At 40.7% G+C, this 21,978-nt stretch overlaps 2 protein-coding genes across 3 annotated transcripts in view; both read right to left on the bottom strand.

Moving 5' to 3' along the window:
* The window catches only part of LOC146470186 (adenosine receptor A2b-like), a 117,170-nt gene extending 110,727 nt beyond the window's left edge, over nt 1–6,443 (bottom strand). Inside the window, exons 1-2 of one of the 2 annotated variants that reach the window (XM_085122308.1) lie at nt 2,675–6,443; nt 31–1,682 (exon numbers count right to left, since the gene is read on the bottom strand). In XM_085122308.1, coding sequence (XP_084978434.1) covers nt 3,608–4,516 — 909 coding nt within the window. In that variant the 5' untranslated portion in view covers nt 4,517–6,443 and the 3' untranslated portion in view covers nt 31–1,682; nt 2,675–3,607. Of the gene's footprint in view, nt 1–30 lie in introns of both variants that reach the window. The other variant, XM_085122307.1, reaches the window with a different exon arrangement.
* A 10,469-nt stretch (nt 6,444–16,912) lies between these two features.
* Nucleotides 16,913–21,978, bottom strand: part of LOC146470185 (ATP-binding cassette sub-family C member 4-like) — a 16,186-nt gene continuing 11,120 nt past the window's right edge. Inside the window, exons 5-9 of the mRNA XM_085121977.1 lie at nt 21,977–21,978; nt 21,137–21,320; nt 19,525–19,911; nt 19,049–19,185; nt 16,913–18,494 (exon numbers count right to left, since the gene is read on the bottom strand). The exon at nt 21,977–21,978 is cut by the window's right edge and continues 1,224 nt beyond it. Coding sequence (XP_084978103.1) covers nt 17,587–18,494; nt 19,049–19,185; nt 19,525–19,911; nt 21,137–21,320; nt 21,977–21,978 — 1,618 coding nt within the window. The 3' untranslated portion in view covers nt 16,913–17,586. The remainder of the gene's footprint in view (nt 18,495–19,048; nt 19,186–19,524; nt 19,912–21,136; nt 21,321–21,976) is intronic.

Below are 21,978 nucleotides of genomic sequence, written 5' to 3'. Positions count from 1 at the left end.
TTGTAACTGGTTGTTTTAAACCTAATGAACCTTTTTCTAAGGAACCGCTCGTTAGAATTTTGTAAAATTTGACACAACAGTACTTCCCTAAAGGCGTAATTCGCCTACAAACAAAAACCAAAATTTAACAAAGGGTATTTCTAAAAATCATTAAAGTGCAAAAACAACATTTACGGGAGATCTCTCTGTTAAAATGACATGAAAGCAGCGTCTCTATGTCAGTATTTTATGAGTTTTTCTGGATACAAAAAATGGAAAAAATCTAACGAGCGCATTTTCTAAAAATTGAGGAAAACCGTTATTTGTGGACGGTTAATAGCTTGCTGCGTTGCCATGGCAACGGCACCTTGCTCAGCAAGAACGATCAAAATTTATCCCTTCTTAGTTAATCTTGCACCTGGCTAATTTCGAGTACTCAGAACTACGTAGTTTTCAAATAATGTTTACCAACACCTGTATACTGGAAAACTGTGTTCGGCCACCTTAATCAGTAGTTATGCTTTTAAAAGCTTTCTAGAAGTCAGTTTTAATAGTATTTGTAAGTAGTAGTGCTCATATCATCGGCTATCCCCCGGGGGAGGAAGACCTTTTTGTGGGGACCTATAGGAAGATGATTTGCCCGCCAAAGCAGGGGAAATAAGGGAGGTTTATTCCTGAGCTTTACCCCGCGGTGGGAAGTAGAGGCCTTTGTAAAACAAGAAGCTATGTTGTGGTCGTTGTAAATGAAGAGCAAACGGACCAGTGTACGTGAACTTTCCTGCAGGGACCCTTTTCTCTAAATTTCCGATAACTTACCGGACCCCGATAAGTATATTTTAAAATCCTTTTTCACCGATTACAGGCAGGGTCCTTGGTCAGTGTTTTCGTAGAATTATAAAGATCTTAAAATTTAGCATTCAAAGCTAATAAATATTGACTTCTGTTGAGAGACGTAAATCACCCAAGACACTTTTCGGACCCGGTAAGTTCTTGGGACATTCAAGAAACGGACCCCTGATCTCATCTTTTTCCGCTTGTTCTGAAGAGCTCGACAATTTGTGGCTCTGTCAATTCAGGCATTGTGTTACAAATCCATCCAATGATCCAATGTGATTTATGTGAGACGTGGTGTATTGTTCAGTACCACAGTTCTCGCAATGTATTAAAGCAATTTCGTGACTTTGATTATTCTATGTCCCCTTCCAAGAGGAGGAAATAGGCACTTTCGCGAGGGAAGTTTACAAAGTCGCCTTCCTAGCCCTGGGTCCCCCCTCAGGGACTGGCTGATGATAGGTACCTAATTGTATTCGTAGGACTTTTTTAGGACAAAAGAAATTACACTGAATCAGCAATAAAGCTCAGTTAAAAAGATTAGACTCTACAAAGTAGGAGAAAAGCACTGGAAACTACGACTTTCGGTCGCGTTACCACGGAGACATTTGAACGTCAAACTCAGTGTCACCTACTATACCGCTGGACAATTAGTGGGCGGAGCTTTGGATGTTCAGGAGAAGTATCATACCTCCTAATCCCAGTGACCGACTTTGACAAATGTGATAAACAAATCTACAAGAATCTGAGATGTTCTTTTCTCCAATATCGAAAACATCTCCCAACAAGATGCCTATACTGGCATTTACGCGTGATGCTGTGCCTGATTTATATTGCAATGTACGCTTCGCAGATTTTTAAAGCTATCCTCCCTTCGCAATTGAAATATTGCGTTACGGTACTCGAGATAATACCGGAAATATCTTTCTAAAAACGTCATGACAGGGGCAGATACATATCTGATTCAAGCGCTATTCAGGGCTATTTATATTTCCTATTTATCTATTCGAGATCATACCGGAAATTGCTTTCGGAAAACGTCATGACCCGGGGCAGATTTCATATCTGAGACCGGAGACAATGTTATAGTAATTAAGGACAGACAAAAAGCTTTCCTAAATAAGCACGAAAACTTTAAGTAGAAATTGAAAATCAAACCTTTAATTTTTTTATGAAGTGGATTTCTAGTAACGTTTGGGCATCAGTTCGACAAAGCCTTCAACCCAGGTAATGTTTTAAGCTTAAGCTTTACCTTTCCTCTTCAAATTGCAAAACACAATCTGGCCAGTCAATACCAAATTTCTTCGCTGCGAGCTGTCCATTTTTCATCATTTAAACCGTCGAGTACTTCTTAGAACTTATCCTTTCGATTTACTGTTTCAAAAGGTTAATTTTTTTTCTGTAAACGGCGCATTTGAATCTGAAACATTAAAACAATATGGCCAAGTCACTAAAGAAGCCTTTTCAGTTCCACTGAGAGATCACGAGGACCTGACGTCACAATAGTAATTTACTCCCGTCCGCTCCCTACTGACATACACTAAGATATTGCATTCTGATTGGATCGTTTTTCTTAAGACAATGAGGACAGTAAGAGTAAAAAATATCCCCTCTAGGAGAAAGCTGAATTTGATACATATAAAACGAGTTAATAATTGAAAGATACACATTTGCGCCTATGATGACGACGGAACGCCACCGAATTTTAGACACGGGCTGCCCTCAGGTTATCCCGCGTAATAAAACGCAGTTCTTTTTTACTAATTGTCAAGTATTACGGGTAACTGAGGCCTGAAACCAAATTATTAAATTTATACTTTTATGTTATAGATTTCCTTAATGCAACAGTTTATCATTCCATAACCTTAGAACTCTTTCCATGGTCGACGTTACAACTCTGAGGGATTAGCTACATTTTAATGTACGACGGTGTCTGTTAGAGATATTTTTTTTACTATTTTGTTTTAATCATTTTGTAATACGCTTTCTATTATGCAGCTGAGTCAGTCGTCATAATTAATGAAAAGGAGGGGTTTGATTGGGTCTTGATTTCACATCTTTGTATCTTTTGAAGAAGAAGGTCGAAGGCTAACAGTTTACAATGTAGTGGTTTTCCTTGTGTGGCGTATGATTTGTTCGTGCGCTCGTTTGGTAGTATGCTATACGCTATGTTATCGGAAAATTGGTAGGAGAGCCATACAAATATAAACTTGTTTGATTTGTGTTCGGAAAATGTCTCAACTTTTTTGTTCCTTTTTTCTACGTTTAGGGACCCTACCATCGACTCGCACAATAATAATAATAATAATAATAATAATAATAATAATAATAATAATAATAATAATAATAACATTTCGAATGCGCAAATTTCATGAAATGTTCAAATGCGCATGACAAGATTAAAAACGGAATAAAAAGGCTAAAAAGCTAAAATTACAATCAACAGTAAACTTACAATGAAATTTACTATAAAACGGGATTTTTTTCCCGGTACGGGCCTCACATTAGTTCCGTATTATATCAATACCATTTAAAACGAAAAGGGCTTCATGCTGTTAGCATTCATCGCCTATAAAGATGGTGTATATTCGTGTATCGATTCTGCTGTCTTGTTTTTATGGCGCCGCACTTGAAAATGTAACAGATGCTGTCTTTTGTAAAAGGCAGCCCAAGCTAAATGTTTTCTTCTAAATAAGGTGACTCTTTGGCGATATGGCAAACCTTGCCAAGAGTAAAAAGCGTTTTAATTATTAAGGTCTCGCTAAAATATCATGTCAGGTCAATCCCACGGTGTTTACTAGAGCTCATCAAAAGCTAATTCGCTCGATGAATTATTTATTTTCAAAGTCTTTATCAATTCTCTCCTCAAATCCCTTTTGAGCAGTCCGTAAACTACGGGATTTGCTGCAGAGTTTGTTAAAATGAGAATGAATGAAATCACGGACACGAAATCAGGCGGCTGATGTCGACCGAACACTGACACCACCCTGACACACACACCAAACACGTAGCAAGTCAAGAACAAAATAACGACTGCAACAATGAGCCTTGCCGAGGATATTTCCCTATCTGGATACAGTTGCCTTTCGCTTCTGGACTCCGAATAGTTGAAATCAAGTTGGGCCATGACCACAGAGCGTTGAAGACGGCATCTTCGAACTATAAGCAGAATGCGAACAACTGCCAATGGGAGTAGGACGCAAGGAATGATTCCATATACAATCAATGTCCCGATGATGAAAATTTCCCAAGCGGTTGCTCTACTTGCCGAAGACGAATCCAAGTACGTCCATGACAACGGTAAAAGCGCCGTGGCGAGTGGAATAAACCAGGCTGCAAATATGGCAAACAGAGCTCTTCTTGTAGTTACGACCAGCAGGTACTTCAAAGGCTTCACAATCGCCATGTAACGATCGATGGTCATAAGGCAAAGGTTTGTCACCGACGCACAGAGAAAAAGATCAACACAAAGCCAATGGATATGCCTTTGGTAGCAGAATTTATCTTTGCAGGTCCTGTAGTAAGGGAAAAATGAAGCCCCCACAAGGAGATCGGCCACGGCCAGGGACAAGACGAACCAGTTCGCTGTGGATTGAAGTCTTTGCCTAATGGCGATGAGACATATCACAAGAAGGTTTCCTACGATCGCAGATGAGGTTAAGATCCATCCAAGAGTTATGTATACTGTTTCTTTCCATTGTACCATGTTCGTCGCACATTCAAGTGTTAAACTCAGTAAAAAGTAGTGACCAGCGAACCGGCCCGGCAATGCTTTTGCCGAGTATGCTGTTTATCAGTAATAGGGCAATGGCCACGTTTTATGAAAAAATAAAATTACAATACAAGTGGACGGTTTTAAATTACCTTGGGTTGTTTTGACCACAAATGAAATGAATTAGATTCTCTTTCTTGTGATAAAACACTTGGTGAACAAAGAAATGGCTCCCCAAAAATGACTGTCTAAATAACTCGACGGAAGCGGAGTTCGTATTCATTTACATTTCTGGTTTAAATATTTCCAGCGCTTTCAAGTGTTTGCAAGTCAATTTCTTCCTTTTTTGAAAAAAAAAATGACTTCTTAATGAGTAGCTCATTCTTTATTGACGCCCATCTTATCAGGGGGTCCTCTGGAGTTTTGTAAAGGTGAATTTAATTTTGGACGACCAACAATTATTACAGTTTTTTTGGTGCCCGATCAAGCAAGTTATGCTTTGGGTCAATGCCAACGATAATTATTTCATTTTACCCCCAAAAAATTCGACATTGCGTTAAGCCAATAGCGGGTTTCATGAAGGCAGTAATGTTGTTTTGGTCAAAGAAAACGGAATTGCGACTTAGAAAAACAAGATGGCTCATTTCCTGAAGGAGATGACGTGCACACCAGTATCTAGTTGTTCACACTATGGAAACGGTCAACGCCTCCTCAGTGTGCTTGCTTATCGCAAAGTTGTCTTAAAAACGTACGATGCTAGGGAAACCGAGATATATTCATTTCATTCTGAGCAGCTACAAAATTAAGCGAGAAATTACTGAGAACATTGCTTCTTGACACAAGTAGTCGTGGATTCATCCTGTTTAGCTATATTATTTTGCCAAACAACTAACTTGAAAGGCAAATACGCAAATGTTGACCTTGCAGTACACTTTTAAATGAAAATACTAATAATGAAAATATAATTATATCAATGAGACTTGTGCATTAATTGCGTGCAAGATTTTAATTAATCGCATCTTTGATCAAAAACACCGTATACCTAGAATGATCTTGAATTAATATTTAGTACCTTTAGATGCTTCATCCCGGTGTTTACCGAAATAATTTATTATACATAGAGATCACATACAGATTACATACACTTCAATGAACCCCGTGTGCATATTTACTTAAGACGGTCACATTTCAAAGTCAGTAAACGCAAAGCGTAGAAGTTTGTTTCTTGGAAAAGGAAATTCGCTTTTCCTTTATTTCCTTTGTCTTGCCTTCATTTTCAGCAATTCATATGACGGTTAATCATTTTAATCATTGTTATATAGAACAACCACTGAGATGTCAAATTTCTTTTACGAGCTCCTAATACAATATTTATCAAATGGAAACTACTTTGCATTCTCTTTGTTTAAAGACACCTGCACCATAGTACAATGGGCAGCTCACTCATGACATCGATCCCTACACATAATAATTGGATTATCTTGTAAACTATCTATGTTTGAGAAAGGTTTTTTTTAATCAGCCGTTGAGACAAGCCGGCATACGGCGAAAAGACGTCCGTGTTCTCCAAACACGAATCGAACCTATCACCTTACGATTACTAGTTCGGATGCTCTACCACTGAGCTACAGGAGACTTGGTGCTACGCTACTGAACTAGATTCATGTGACAAACATCCTGCACACTCTTCTTGGATTTCCTGTAGTTATTTCCTCATTTTCATGTATTTGGTGTGACGTCTAGACTTTTACGATAATTGTGAACTGATTGCCAATTATTAGGATTCCAATCAGAATACAAGGTTGCTCATAAACATGATCAGGGGAACTCTGTATGAGACCATGTAATAGCAGATGTATACCGAAGCTTTGTTAATTGGATTGGATCTCTCTTATTCTCTGATTAGCATAGCGATGTTATGACGAACCCATTTTTGTTTTAATGTAAAGAAATGAGAATTGGATAGTGATAGGACGCAGAGAGTACTCAACTTTATGATTACGAATGATCTTAGGGAACTGGTCATAACTACCCCCTGGGTAGGGGGCTTATCGAAGACACCACCTATCTCGTGAACATTTCCGACAAACCGAATTTTATTGGCTTTAAAATTTGAGTTGCCACGGAAATATTCAGCCAGTAAGAGTCAGCATTGCTAGATAAACAAGAAAAGTGAGGTTTGAATCCCACTGTCATTTTTTACTGCTGGATAGGGGGTGGCTATGCAATAAAGACGCCATCTTTTGAGGTTGAGGAAGGGGAGGGGGGGGGGGGGTGCAGGCAGAGGCCACTATCTCTTTTGGGGTTTGGTGGGTCCTCTTCGAGTACAGTAGTTTTGACCACTTCCTGGATTACCACTGCCCGATACCGAAACATTTTGAGATTTTTGGGTGTATATATGTTACCACTTTTACCTTGTTACCTTGCAATGTTATTTGCCTTTGCCTCCATTCCGTTGAATGTTGAGATCTGACAGATCCGCGATATTTTATTGGTAGTGACTAGTTTATGCATGGCTGAATATGATTGGTCTGATTTTCACAAATGACGGTGTCACTGTCTGAAAAAAATAAAATACATCTGTCATTGTTTTTTCGTCGCTGTAAACTTGTTTCTTCTTTTCTTGATTTCCTTTTCTTAGTTGTAAATTACAATTTGGAATATTAGTTGACGCAATTAACAAAGCATTTAAGGCAGTTTGCACTAGCGACATGAGCCTGGTCCTGGACTTTAGTGGTATGAGAATAACCACAATATATACGAGACATTTTATCAGTTGTAAGGGCTAGGTGACGTCACAGACATGCACACTACAAACCAACAATTTTGAAAAAGCCAGGCCTCTGTTTTTTAAGTTCTGCCACCGCCGTCGAATCGCGAACGATCTATTCAATTCTGCCATCACCACTACCACCATCAACATCATCATCATCATCATATCTTTATTTACCCTCGGATCTTAGAGTAGCTTGTGCAGCTAATATCTCCGAGCATCTACCCACCCAACCATGAGAATATACACACAAAGACCAGACCACAACACCGAAAACTACGTTCCCACTCTTTGCGAACAGTGAGTGGGTTCTTTAACGTCCCACAGAGTTATTTACGAACAAGGGTTGTGAGACTAGGCCTACGGTTTATCGTCCTTATCCGAGAAGACTAGAAAGTTTAACCATTTGCAGATGTCATTACAAAGGCAGCACTCTCTCCTCAGTTACTTAAAGACCCTGTGTGTTGGTCCGGCCGGGGTTTGAACCCACGACCTCCCGGTAATCTGGTACTCTACCAACTGAGCTAAGTGGTCGGCGGTTGCCAGACTCAACTCCATTAATGTAAGCGCAAGCTCATGATCATAAGCAACGAGACGCAAACAAACATTTGTCTTCTTCTTAACATTTTTCTCATGCCTATGCTTTAGTGAGAACATGATTGATTTGACCCAAGATAAACTCCATCCGCTCATGTGTATACCGTGATGTGTCGATAGTTGAGCTCTCTTCAACTGTGCTTTTACCTTTGGTAATGCTTATGTCGCTGATAAAGTCAGCCCTAAATGTTGTAAGCTGTGAATTTTAACTCCACTGCAAACCTGCACAATTGTCTGATGAAATCCATCTTCTTTTTAATAAACTTACGAATGGTTTCAATCCCCTGAATGGTCTCCAAACAATGAGAGAATACTGGAGTAGCTGTAATAAGTGAGAACGCGTTTGGTTTGCATGAATGTGCCAAGGTAATAACGACAAAACAAACAAATCGGAGAAAACGTCGGCACAAATGGAATCGGGCTACCCAATCGTTCACCAAAGCTAAGAGACCTCTAGAATAATCGCAATGACAGTAAAGGTCAGTCCTTGAAGGACATCATGAAGGTCAACTGGAAGTCGTTCGTCCATGTAATCGATGTCACTGGAGAAACTATTCAGGATGCGACTTGCTGGACTGGTATCGAAAAAATTGCACTGGAACCCTGAGCATTGCATGAAGCATTCTGTACAGTGATAGTATTGATAGTATATTTTATTTAATATGTGGACTGGTAAACAATAGCCAGCTGGAGAGAGAAGGCTCCAGAAGGCCATTCAATGGTTCACTGCGGCTCAGCTCAATTAGTACAAATATGGTATAAAGAAACAATAGTTTTAACATTCTTTCAGTTCAGGAGTACAATAAATATTTGTGGACTCGACGTTTAATCAAAGCCCTGACTACCGGTGTAACGTTACGCTATTCTAGGAGCGCAAACGAGTGAGAAATAGACGACCAACAGTCATAACTAAAACAACAACTCCATGCTTTATTAAAATAAAGCAAGCACATGAGAAAGAGGTCACGTGACTAGCATGACGTCACATCTTTCCTTTTTTCGAAAAAAATAAGAAAGTTGTACACTAAACGCAGTACTCGCAAATGAGGTTGTTATAACGGACTGAAACGAATAATGTCAGTGTCTCTGAACTCTAATAAAGAATTTACTGAAATAACAAATAACGGTCTCTTAACTTCAACTTTAACTTCGTGTGATAATAATAAAGAACTTGGTCAAGAGTAGTGTTCTAAAGTCCTTATTTGACTGAAACAAAGTCCTGTAAGTACTGTGGTGCCCTTGAGACTCGTCTACTCCTTGTCACAACTGTGGTTGGCTTTGTTGTGGGAGGTGGCTCCTGGCTTGGGGACACTGTCACCGGCTCTGCTTGCTTGGGTAGATCAACAGGGGTGTTTTGGACTGGTTGACCTGTGGCTTTGGGTGTGGTTGGTTCAGCTGTTGTGGGTGATGTGCCCGTCTGGTTTTGTTGAGGTTGCACGACAGGTCTGGTTTCAGCCGACTGGCCAAATGGTTCCTTGGACTGGCGAAGATGTCGACGATCTCTTCTGTACAGTTTGCCATCTTCAGTCCGGACCTCGTACGACCGAATGTCAACTTGTTCTTCAACACGCGCTTTGAACCACTTCCGTTCTGTCACCTTGTTTAGGGGCGACTCGCACAATCTCTCCTGACTGTAAAAGTGGAAGTTCTTTGCTGGTCCGGTTGTAGTGCTTGGTTTGTTTGGACTTCTGCTTGATCAGTTTCCCCTTCACATCCTCTTGGACCTTTGGCTTTAGCAAAGAACTGCTGGTGGGAAGCAGTGTTCTTGTTCTGCGACCGAACATCCTCTGGGCGGGAGAGCTTGACATTCCTTCAGTAGGAGTATTTCTCCAATCCAACAGGGACAAGTAAACATCTGTGCCGGCTTGCTTGGCTTTCTTCATGATGTTTTTCGCCGTCTTGATGGTGTTTTTGACTTTGCCATTGCTCTGGGGACAGCCAGGCGAACTTGTGATGACTTCGAACTCGTAGCTGGCCGCAAAGTCTTTGAATTCCTGAGAGTTGAATGGCATGTTGTCACTGATTAGCTGATTTGGAATTCCATGGACTGAAAACTGCTTGCGGAGTTTCTTGGCTATGTTTGCTTCAGCCTTGCTCTCTAGTCTGTCCACTTCAAAGTAACTTGAGTAGTGGTCAACCACACAGAGATAGTCTGTATCATCTAGTGTGAAAACATCTACTCCAACCTTCTGCCAAGGGCGATCAGCAATTTCGTGACAGATGAGAGGCTCTTTTGGTTGGCTTGACTGATAACAAGAGCAGATATCGCACTTTGAAATGTAATCAGTTAGTTCTGAGTTCATTCCTGGCCAATACACAGTTTCTCTAGCCTTGCGAAGGCAAATCTGAATTCCTGTGTGAGCTCCATGCAACTTCTCTTTAATTCTTGCACGTAGACTCAAGGGGATGACACAACGCTGTCCTTTGAAGATTAGACCATCTTGTGCTGATAACTCATCTCTAACTAGGAAGTACGGGTGGAGAAACACAGGGACTTCCCTCTTCGTTTCTGCCCATCCACTGATGACGGTCTTCTTCAACTGTTGGAGAGTGTCATCTTGAGCTGTTTCTGCTTGAATTTCTGTTAGCTGAGGCTCGGAGATAGAGAGAAAATTAGCTGCATGAATGGACTCCGTTTCCTCCTCTCCTGTACTTTAGACTGAGTTATGTTCTTTGAAGAAGCTCTTGATAAGGTATCAGCCAAGTACATCTCAGAACCAGGTTTGTACTTCAAGTCAACATCATGCTGCTGGAGTCGAAGCAGCAGTCGCTGTAGACGCTTTGGTGCTGAAACAAGGCGTTTCTTGTAAATTGATACCAGAGGTTTGTGGTCGGTTCACAAAATCACTCGTCTTCCAAACGTGTAATGATGATTGTGTTCTAGCCCGAAGACTTGAGCCAGAAGTTCTTTCTGGATCTGAGAATATCTCTGCTCCGCTGGGGTGAGTGCACGACTTGCATATGTGACCGGCTGACCCTCTTGCATTAGAACAAATCCAAGGCCATTTTGAGATGCATCACCTTGTCCTTCAGTTTGAGCTTGTGGACTGAAATACTTAAGGACTGGGGCTTGTGTAACAGCAGTTTTTAGAGACTGGAAGGCATCCTCTTGTTCCTGTGTCCACTGCCACTCAACGTCCTTGTGTGTTAGTTTGCGGAGAGGCTCACATAACGCTGACAGGTTACTGAGAAACTTCGAAAGGTACTTAACCATGCCAATGAGACGCTGTACACCCTGGACATCAGCGGGGGCTTCCATTTTCACAATGGCCTCAATCGTCTTGGGTTCGGGTTTGACTCCTTCATTGCTTAACAGATGTCTAATGAATGGTACTTGGCTGCATTTGAAGTCGAACTTGGCTTTGTTTAATTTGATGTTCCTGTCTCTGCATCTTTGTAGTAGGCGTACAAGGTTTGCATCATGATCCTTGTTTGCTTCTTCCTTGGTGTCACCTTGACCTGTAATCAGCAAATCGTCTGCTATTCTGTAGACTCCAGGTAATCCTTGCAGGTTTTGATCTAGCTTTCGCTGAAAGTATTCAGGTGCTGGGCTAATTCCATACGGCATCCTTAACCACCGATGTCTGCCCCATGGTGTCCGAAATGTAGTTAGGCGGCTCGACTGATCATCTAATTCGATCTGGAGAAAGCCATCTTTCAGATCTGCTTTGGAAAAGACTCGTGCTTTCCAAAGTTCAGGAAGAATGTCATCAATGACAGGCAAAGAATATTGGCTTCGACTGAGTGCCTCATTCAGGGGTCTGGGGTCGATGCAAACTCTGACTTTCCCATTCGCTTTTGCTGTGACCACTGCACTGGACACCCACTTAGTTGGCTGTTCTACTTTCTCTAAGACACCAACACTGACAAGACGGTCAATTTCTTCTTTGAACTTTCCTTTCAACGCGACAGGTACTCTGCGGGGAGGCATTATAACTGGTGTGACAGATTCATTTACTTCTAAGTGTAACTTTCCGTCCATTTTTCCAAGTCCCTTGAAGATGTCTCCAAAGTCGGTTAACACTTGCTCCTTAGTAAGAGAACTACTTGGTGAGACAGTGAAGACTTCATTGTTGCTCAAGAGCTGGATATAGTGATGATGGACTAACATGAAATCACTGACATCAACCACTTCAGCAGTATTCACATTAACATCTTCTGTGGAGAGGTCTACAGCCAAAAGTTCTTCCTCTGACGAAGTGACGGCTTCAAGAGCATTTACGTTCTTCCAATTGCTTTTCTTGGAGCTAGGTTTCGTAGCCTTTGGCTTCTTTTCCTCAGAGACACTCTTCTTTCCATGAAGATGACACTTGCTCGCTACGTGATTCTCTTTCTTGCACTTCTTGCAGATTTGACCAAAAGCAGGACATTTTTCTCTATTTCTTTCGTGAGACTTGCCAAAAAAAGTACAGTCGTCGATCATACTGGTGTGTGACTTTGGACGAGATGATTTGAGCGCGTTGACTTCACTTTATTCCTTGCCCTGACTTGACATATCTTGGACGTGCAATTTAGTCGCTTCGGCTGCTCGGCAGCTATCAAGGCATTTTTCCAGAGTTAATTTCGGTTCCTGGAGAAGCTTTTTCCTCTGACCATTGTCCCTGATACCACAGACTAAACGATCTCGGATTAAATCATCTTTTAACGAACCAAATTCGCAGGTTTCGGCAAGTGTGCGAAGTGCTGTTGTGTATGCATCAATCGACTCATCTGCTTGTTGTGAACGATTATTGAACTTGTATCTTTCATAAATCACATTTGCTCGTCCTATGCAGTAGTTCTGCCACAACTCGAGCACTTTATCCATGCTTTCCCTCTCAGCGTCCGACGAGAACGGCAAACCAGTGTGTATTTCCAGCGCATCTGGACCGATACACGTGATAAACGTGGCGACACGAAGCGTTGAAGGTTGTTTGTCCAAGCCAGTGACAATTTCATACGCTTTCCAAACCTGTATCCACTTTTTCCAATTGGCAGCCAGGTTTCCTTTAGTGTCGAATTTCTGGGGAAGTGATACGATGGCAATAAACCTTGATTGCGGCGGGCTAATAACGGGAGGAGCATCTGCTTCGTCCGGCATGTCCGTGGATTCAAAATGGCGGCGCGTTGAAGCACAATCTTCACTCAATGGAGACTTTGAAAGCTTGAATTCACTCTACAGCGGCTTTCTACAACACGACGACTACCACGTCTGACACCATGTAACGTTACGCTATTTTAGGAGCGCAAACGAGTGAGAAATAGACGACCAACAGTCATAACTAAAACAACAACTCCATGCTTTATTAAAACAAAGCAAGCACATGGCCAAGAGGTCACGTGACTAGCATGACGTCACAACCGGAGTCTTGAACGACTGGCTTCCAGTAAGTTGTGCTACACCTCAGTGAAACCAGTATAGATGAAGCTTCTGTCCAGGGTGTTCATGTTAGTGGCTCAGTGGAATGAATAGTACATGGGGAGACTTGGAAGCAGTAGTACGAGTGACCTGGCGCGTCATACACTAATTGAGGGAGCATGACGAGAAGATCTTCTGGGCATTGGCTGCACCTACCTGCCACCTGAGGAACCGACTGAGAATGGCTAGCTCTGCGCTGGTACTGGTTTCGCCAGTGACAATACTCTTCAGTACCTTCTTCTTTCTGGATATTATCAACTGGAGTTAGATTGGTTGACGATCCATTCATCCAGGACAAGACGACAGCATTATTAGTTGTTAGTGGGAGGGATAAGAAGCATATGAAGAGAACTTCGTGGAAGGAATGCACTAGTAAATATATGTTGTTACGGTTTTCAAGCACCGAAAACGTCAAAACGCGTAAAGAAAAAGCATCGACGTTTTTGACATTATGGAACATTGATCACATTTGAGCAAACTGAGTAGAAATACGGATTTCTCAATATGTTAAATATGTTCCAACTCTGAAGACTCCAAACAGAAGTTTATTTCCAAAGCAAAATGCTGATGGACAAAATGATAACTATTTAAAGTGTTTCTTCTTACTAGGATGCTTACTGAGAAAATTCATAAAACAGAATCTGAATGATGAGTAAATGAAACCGATCTGAAACACCTCTCCGCCTTTGCTTTTATACTTATTGAGTCACGATGGTGAAGACAACTTGAGGGGTGAGAGAATGTCCCCTGCCCATAAGAGTAAGCAAAGGAAAAAAAGGATGGCAGTACTGACGATGAACTCGCTATTGCGTTGGCTAACAAACCACTTCTACACCAAACCATTTTCAATTCTTTGTTGTGAGCAAATCAAAACGTGCAAGTTCTCTAAATGTGCAATGACTTATCAACGGAATCGATAGTGAAACGTTCTGTAGTGTCTGTCCAAAAAAGAAAAGGTTTGATGACTATTGTTTTTATAAAATGGGCGTGATTATTCGAAACAGCTCGTCTTAATTACTTCATGTTGCTCATTTTATTCATTGTGACTAATTTGGGTTGAGGATTGAATATTCATGGGGTAAGTGTTATCGACTCAATAAAACAAGAAATACACGTGTATAATTATGATCTGCTTAGCTTTTATTTTGAATTGAATCAGTTTAGTTTCGTCAAGAGATTCAATAATGAGCATCTCATACCTCCTTATTTTTTTAATGGAACGTTGATAGTGCTTTTTTCCAGGTACTCATTTTAACAGATCGCGATGGCATAGATTGTGTTTTCAATTTGCGTAAGACCCTCGGTCGTGAACTTGAAGTTTCTTTCCTCAATCTCTATCGTCATAAGTTACTGTTTTAGGCCTAGGGCAAACGTCGAATCTAAGTCGCGTCGAATTTATTAAAAATAGGTTCGACAAAGAGTCGACTTAATTCCAGTGTGGTAGCAAACGTCGAACCTGCGTAGACCCTAATTGACAAGTTGCACTTCGTGAAACACATGAATAAGCATGTGTCCCCGTGCTATGAGGGAACTTACGAAAACACCACGGCGACGGCGACGACAACGCCACAACACAAAAAGCTTAACAAAAACAATCGCTCTGCACGTGCGTTTTAAATTTTGGTCATTTCTTTGACGTCCTCTGCAAAACAACAACGTGAAATGACCAAATTCAAGGTTTTGTGGAGAACGTGAACCCACGGGAGTGAATTTTTCATTCTCTTCCTTAACTTGAACGGTACTCCTACCAATTTAGTTCCTGGGTAGTTTGTCGTTGTTGTATACAAGTTGAATGAGTTAAAATAATCGCGAAGTAGCACAAATGATATAAAGTTATACTTTCAAATGACGTTTGCGTTGGCGTCACCGTCATGCATTCGTAAGGTCCCTGTTCACTCGATGCGCGGCTATAGCTAATTACTGCTAGGACTTGCTAGCGAAATGCCGAAATACAGTGTTCGTCGGGCTTTTCTTTGGCAATTAATTGCGAAAATTAGAAAGAGAAGACTCAAACACTGAGCCTTTATTGCAAATAGGCAATTCGCATTTCAATCATTTATATTTAGTGTTCATGAAACACGAAAAACACATTTCCATCACGCTGTGCGATATCAGCAATGACTTTCGATAGCTCGCCATTTCTGGTCGCGAAATTGTCTTTGTACAGCGCATGCTCGTCAGGGGGGAAATAGCGTTTGGCAGATGGGGGAGTCGGTATTTTTGTGACTTTTGCGCAGTCCATCACATTTGAATCAATTATTTTGTAATTTGCATGATTTATGAATTGAGTTCAGCGCATGTTTAGAACGGCGTTTGCTGTAACGCCGAACCACTGTCGCATTGTCCGACTTGGCAAGTCGAACTTATGCTGGAGTCGAACCAATTAATTTGAGTCGAACTTAATTGCGGCAAACGTCGCACCATTCATGCACCTATTTCAAAATTAATAGGTTCGACGAATTAAGTTCGACTAAGATTCGACGTTTGCCCCAGGCCTTAGTTTTAGAACAGACAACTTGTTAGAATAATTTGCATGCAGCGAATGACAACTGTTGATAGATGTACAGTTAGTGACAGGCATACTCGGAAAAACGAAAATCCTATTTCTACCAACAGTAGTCCTACTTAGTAGTATGCCAGAACCTAGTTTAATCTGATGGTCTTAGCTCCCACGAGTCTAGGCCTGTAGCTCAGTGGTAGAGCGTCAATAGGTTCGACGCCTGTTGGAAGAACTCGGGTTTTCTTTTTCCGAGTATGCCCAGTGTCACTGACTGAAAAAAAAATACATGTATCGTTTATTCACCAGGCTAAAAACATAAGGCCGTAACAAGCATGAGGCAAGACGAGGCACTTGACTCGTCTAAGTTTCATCCCGAAATTAAAAAAAATATAAATCGCTTGTTAATAGTTCCCAAATAGAGGGAGCAGGAAGGAAGTGTCAGAATCAGGCAGTGGAATTATTCCCAAATAGCGTTTTATATAGTTGCTATATCAACGCACGGCACAGGAAGGAAGTGCTAAAAGTTGCATTTTAAAGTTTCTAGAGCTATTTGTCGTTTTAGCTGACATTTGTTACAGACATTCTTTTTTGTTTTTGTTGTTACTGCACAAATTCCGATTTAATTCAGCCAAAACAGGTGATCGAGGCTTGGAAGCAAAAGAGATAGATGGTAAGTTACTATATACTTTTAGTGCTGCTATAATCAAATAGTTAACAATGACGAAATTTTTGTAAAGTATTTATCAATAGACACTAAAGAAAAATATTTCAAAGATTTCTTTTAAATAGGTATCAATCTTGCACCCAAAGCTAAATTCAATGGTGTATAGAAATTAAGTTTGTATGACGCAATCATACACTATTGCAGGAATTTTTCTTGCTGTCTTCTCTGTAAAAAGTACTGTTTGTTCCACTCTAAGCGAAAACACTTCGTGGAGTCGCATCGTTTTTCGTGTGGATCGAAGCGTAAAAATTAAGACGCTACACTGTTTGCAGACTTGCAAGGTTCTTACACATAAGGATGCCTCTTTTCCCATCACGAGCTGAACGTCAAAGGCTTTCATAATTTGGCCATTCAATTCATAATCCGAAACTGGACATTTAAAAGTAGTCTCCGAGACAAATGTCTTTTTTTTTACTCAAAGCAGACGATGGTCGTAACGGTGGCTTTGATTTTGGAAGCCTACTGAGATTTAGAGGGTAAGTTACCTTTTCGTTCGTTAATTATGCATGTAATCTACCAAACGTTTGCTAGCTGCCCCCTGCACTTCTTAATTCTGTTTTTGTGTGTTCCGGAATGAAGCAGAAATGTTAGGGAAGCTTTCTCCACCAAAATGCATAATTTATGCTTAACTTGACTAAAGCTGTTATACTGCGCTCTATTAAGCTGTTGCTATGGTAATCAGTATAATGCCCAAGTACTCAAATAATTTATTCAGCCTTCTGCTGTCATTTCAAGTGTTGTCATCCGTTTTTAGACCCCCCATCCGTTGACATTTTCTGAACTTAGCCTAGGTTTCTCTGACAAAGATTGGCACAACTGGTCCAGGTTTTCGTTCAATTTCAGTCTAATATTTGTCGTGGTCTACTACACGTCGTCGTTTTAAATACTGAAAGGATCCAGGAAACAAGGCTGCCCACTAAATGATAGTTCATTTGCTAAGTTACAATTTAGTTTAAATAAACTTCTACAGCTAATTGAGTTAAGTAAGGGAGTTGTCCCGCGCCAGTCAGCAAGATTTAAAACTGACTTTACAAAATAATATGGTCTGAGATTCAGCTCCTAGTAGTAGTATTCATTTGCGAGCAGACGAAACCAATTCTGCAAAAATACTGTCCTTTTGCTTAACCAATATTCCTGGATTGTCAAACTCTATTAAACGGCCATTGTCTAGAACAAGCACCTTATCATAATGCATGACATTAGTCATACGGTGGGCGATAGTCAACACGGTACAGTCCTTGAGTTGGTCCTTGATGGTGTCATGCAACAATCTTTCAGTGTCATAATCAACGTTCGCTGTAGCCTCGTCAAAAACGATCACTTTCTTTTTCTGCAGCATAGCCCTTGCCAGGCACAACAACTGTCTTTCCCCAACGCTGAAGTTGCTACCTCGTTCGGTCACGTGAGAATGTAACTTGTCAGGAGTGTTCTCGAGAAGTGACTTAATATGTGCTTTCTCGAGTGCAGCCCAGATCTCTTGGTCGTCATATTCTTGAAACGGATCTAGATTGCTACGCAGTGTGCTGGTGAAAAAAATGGGATCTTGTGGGATTGCAGTCATAACCCCTCGTGCCTCCTGAAGGTTAAGCTTGCTGAGACAAACTTCTCCTAGAAATATTTTCCCATTATGTTCAGGCATCCTGAATAATGAAGCCACTAGCGATGATTTGCCTGCTCCTGTTCGTCCAACGATGGCAACTTTTTCACCTTCTTCTATTAAGCAACAGACATTATCAAGCGCGTTTGGGCCCCCAGGGTAGTAACAGAGGGAGACATTCTGAAACTGTAGTCGTCCCGTTTTGTTCCAATTTTTTGGCGCATCATTCGGTAGATCGTAACCAAGTTCTGGTTCTATTTCGGTGTAGTTCAAAACACGTTGTGTTGAAGTCATCCAGTTTTCCATCCGAGAGAATGCTATCAGTGCAAGAAGCGATTTAGAAACCAGCTGAATGGCGTACGTTATGGAAAGGCCCGTTGAACCTAAGAATTGTAAGAAGCATTAAGAAAGTGGCGACTTTGATCATTACTACTGTCTTTGTTTCGAAAACGTATGTATCAGATTTAGTCCATTGAAGAATGCTTCTAGTACTCATTGTTTGAAATTGCGGTTTATAAATGGATTTAAAACTTTATATTTCTAGCGCGTGATAGTTGATGAGGATGCAGCCCGCCGTATCAACTATCCTCTTTAGAAACCGGGGCCGCAAGCTTGCAACAAGTAAGGATCACTTTTACATTATTGGATAAGGAGAAATGCTTCCACATGTTCCATGTTTCCCGACCAGCTGATCAAAGTCACAATTACTAGCACGCTAATTTTAACCTTCAAGTTCTGCTTTATTTTTGTCATCCGGCCATGCTCAAATGCAATACCTTTCTAGATACGTTGGCCAGGTAACATAGTTTTGATCTCTTAATAGGAAAGGGATGATCTATAAAACTGCTTACTAAAGGTATTTTTGCTGAGTTAAGAGATTTCTAAAGATCTTTTTAAAACGTCGTTTGCATTTGACAAGAAATCAATTTCGGCTTACCTGTACTATTATGTAGTAACATTGAAGCAAATATAACAATTACAGAGAAGAAAGCCAGTATTAGATCGACTCGAAGTCCAAACCACACTTGAGTAGCGTTGAATATTAACCACTGTCTGGTGTTGTGATCTTGATGCCTGGGGAAACAAATTAATAAAATTGCAATAGTGCATAGAAAAGGTTTTTCCTGTCTCTTGTCTTTATAACAAATCAGAGAAAATTAAACTATATCACCGGTATGGTATTGGGTATTTGATTGGTTTGTTTTCTTATATGCGAAAATGGAGTTGACATAAGCTAAACACAATGGAATTGACGATAAATTGGATCTGCTAATGGATATGCACTAATGTTTCGTTAGATAGCTATTTTTACAAAGAGTGTGGGTGTGATTTTAATTTGTTTATGCTTACTGTGCTACAAGTGAAAACCGGCGTTGGAATTCTTAAGCTGTGACTTTCAGTTCCACTGCGTACCTGCATAACTGTGTGAAGAAATCCTTTTCCTTTTTGTAACTACGTATGGTTTCAATTCCTTGAATGGTCTCCACATAATGCGAGAACACTGGGCTGGCTGTGATAATGGAGAGACGTTTAGTTTCCCTTGATGTACGCAGATAATAACGGCATAACAGAAATATCAGACCGACCACTGGTACAGCAGGAATGGCCACCCAATAGTTCACCAAAGAGACCAGTAAAATCGCAATAACAGTGAAGATCAGTCTTTGAAGAACATCTAGAAGGTCACGTGGCAGCCTTTCGTCCATACAATCGACGTCACTGGAAAAGCGATTCAGGATGCGACCGGTGGGACTGGTGTCGAAGAATCTCACTGGAGCCCTGAGTACTGCATGTAGCATCCTATAATAATGATGATCTTAATTTAGCTCAAGAAATAGAAGCAAGATACAAGACCATGGAGAGTGACAAAAAGATTGAGGGCGAAAGATTTGTTTTGGGGGAGGGATAAAGGTTATAAGAAAACTTCGTAAAATAAAGAGAGTAGGTAATCTTCGTTGTTCGTATCGCCAAGCACATAAAATACCTATGAGCAATCGCAGGAAAAAGTATCGATCTTTCCAACATTATTTATTGGAGAGCAATTTGTGCACGATATTAAAGTACGCTGATTTCAGGGTATCCAAAATATGTCTCAGTGAGACTCACCCGATCAACTTCTTCTGTAATTAATCAAAGTGTGAGTATCACTAAGTAAAGGTTACTTACTTGCTACATCAATCGGATGACAATGACCTACAATATATTTTTCACCCCGTGTGCTTTTCTTCGTGTTGAAATGATGGAGAATCGGAAAGACTAAGATGGAACTCTTAGTATTATTATTCTGGTTTACTATTGAAAAGGAAAATATGAGTTGTATGTATGGCGTAATAAATACCTCTGAGTCAGTGTAAACTGTATGCCACCCCTAATCCGAGTGCATTAAAAAACCCCAGTAATTCTTTGGTTGTCATGTTTTTTGGCTCTCGTCCTTACTCCGAGAATTTTTTCTTTGGGCCGGGTAATCCGGTTTTTCCCTCTCCTCAAAACACATGTCCAAATTAAATTCAATCTGGAGAGCGTTCCCAATCAGCGCTCTGCGCATAATACGTTGACACTTCAATAAAATGTATGACAATTTGTAAGCTTCCGTAAGACTTTCTGAGATACTTGTGTTATATTTTATCCAAACGAGAGTGTGCAGTTGGTGATGTTGTGAATAGTTTGAATCTGGATTTCATCGTCATCACTATATGGCCCGTAGGTTCACTTTTTCAGGTCCAATTAGCCCCCCTCCAATTCGATCATCGATCAGGCATTCTTGCCGCCGAACCTAAAAAAGTCCTGCCTACTCTCTAATCTGCTAATATTTGTAAGCCATGTTTTTCTTGGTCTTCCTCTTTGTCAGTTGCTGGGGACTAGCCCGTGCTTAATGCTGTTAGCCAAATCTGGATTCAATTGATCCCAAACGTAATGTCGATGGCAAGATACCTGAATTTGCAATGAAATTTTCATAAAGGTGTAACATGAACACAAGCGAACCAAGATAAAAGATCTGAAGTAGCCTGACGATGGACTAGCATACCTCTTGTGCAACATCTTTGATGACCGAAGAGCAGCATGGAAGACGGCAAATGCCCTGACAAACACCAGTAATGCAGAGCCTCCAACAATACCAGAATAGATGATCACATTTTTGGTTTCCTTCTTTTGTTGTTGTGGAAGCTCCGTCCAGTGAGAAAGCCAAACGTCTGACGATGCACTAAATACTGGGAAAAAGGATAAAAATACCCAACAGAACTCAACTGAATTATTTGTAACTTTTTAATGTAAGCCTGCCCTACTCAAAGAGTAAAACTGTCCCTTTGTTAGAACAGCTATGGAATTATAATTAAAAGCAAGCTAAGGGCGTGTGTTCCATGCTTGGCAATGTTAGTGGCGAGGTATTTCTTCATTGATGCAGTCAACGTTGTTGACAAATTTGATCATGACCACATTCTAAACATCCCCAGAACAGTAATGCTGGTTGCCGCCCTGGAATTTGGCTTATCATCAACTCACGAATTCAATGCCATAAACAATGGCAACGCGTGAAGCAAACTCGCTGACAATTGACTAAAGATAACACAAAATTAGCGAAATGAAAAACAAATGTCATAATTCAGGCTATTATATAACGTAGAAATGCAGCATTACTCCAGCGCTGACACTTTTAGCGCCCAGCGAGTACGCCAAACAGAGAAAAAGTTTTGCGTTTAGGTGTGCTTATAATTAAGGAAGCTACTGTGGTGTGAAGGACATTTTGACTCGTGTTTTGTTTGCAGATATGCGAACCGTATAAACTCTGCTTGTCCCACCGTCACAGCGTTGTTCATGGCTAGTGTTTTGACTCGTTCGGAGTGAAATCGCTATCCAACGAACCTACCT

Source organism: Pavona decussata, unplaced genomic scaffold (assembly GCF_977016875.1).
Source record: "Pavona decussata unplaced genomic scaffold, jaPavDecu1.1 SCAFFOLD_114, whole genome shotgun sequence".
In the NCBI taxonomy this organism is placed as follows: domain Eukaryota; kingdom Metazoa; phylum Cnidaria; class Anthozoa; order Scleractinia; family Agariciidae; genus Pavona; species Pavona decussata.
Note: the sequence above shows the minus strand (reverse complement) of the source record. Positions and strands in the feature narration are given on the sequence as shown.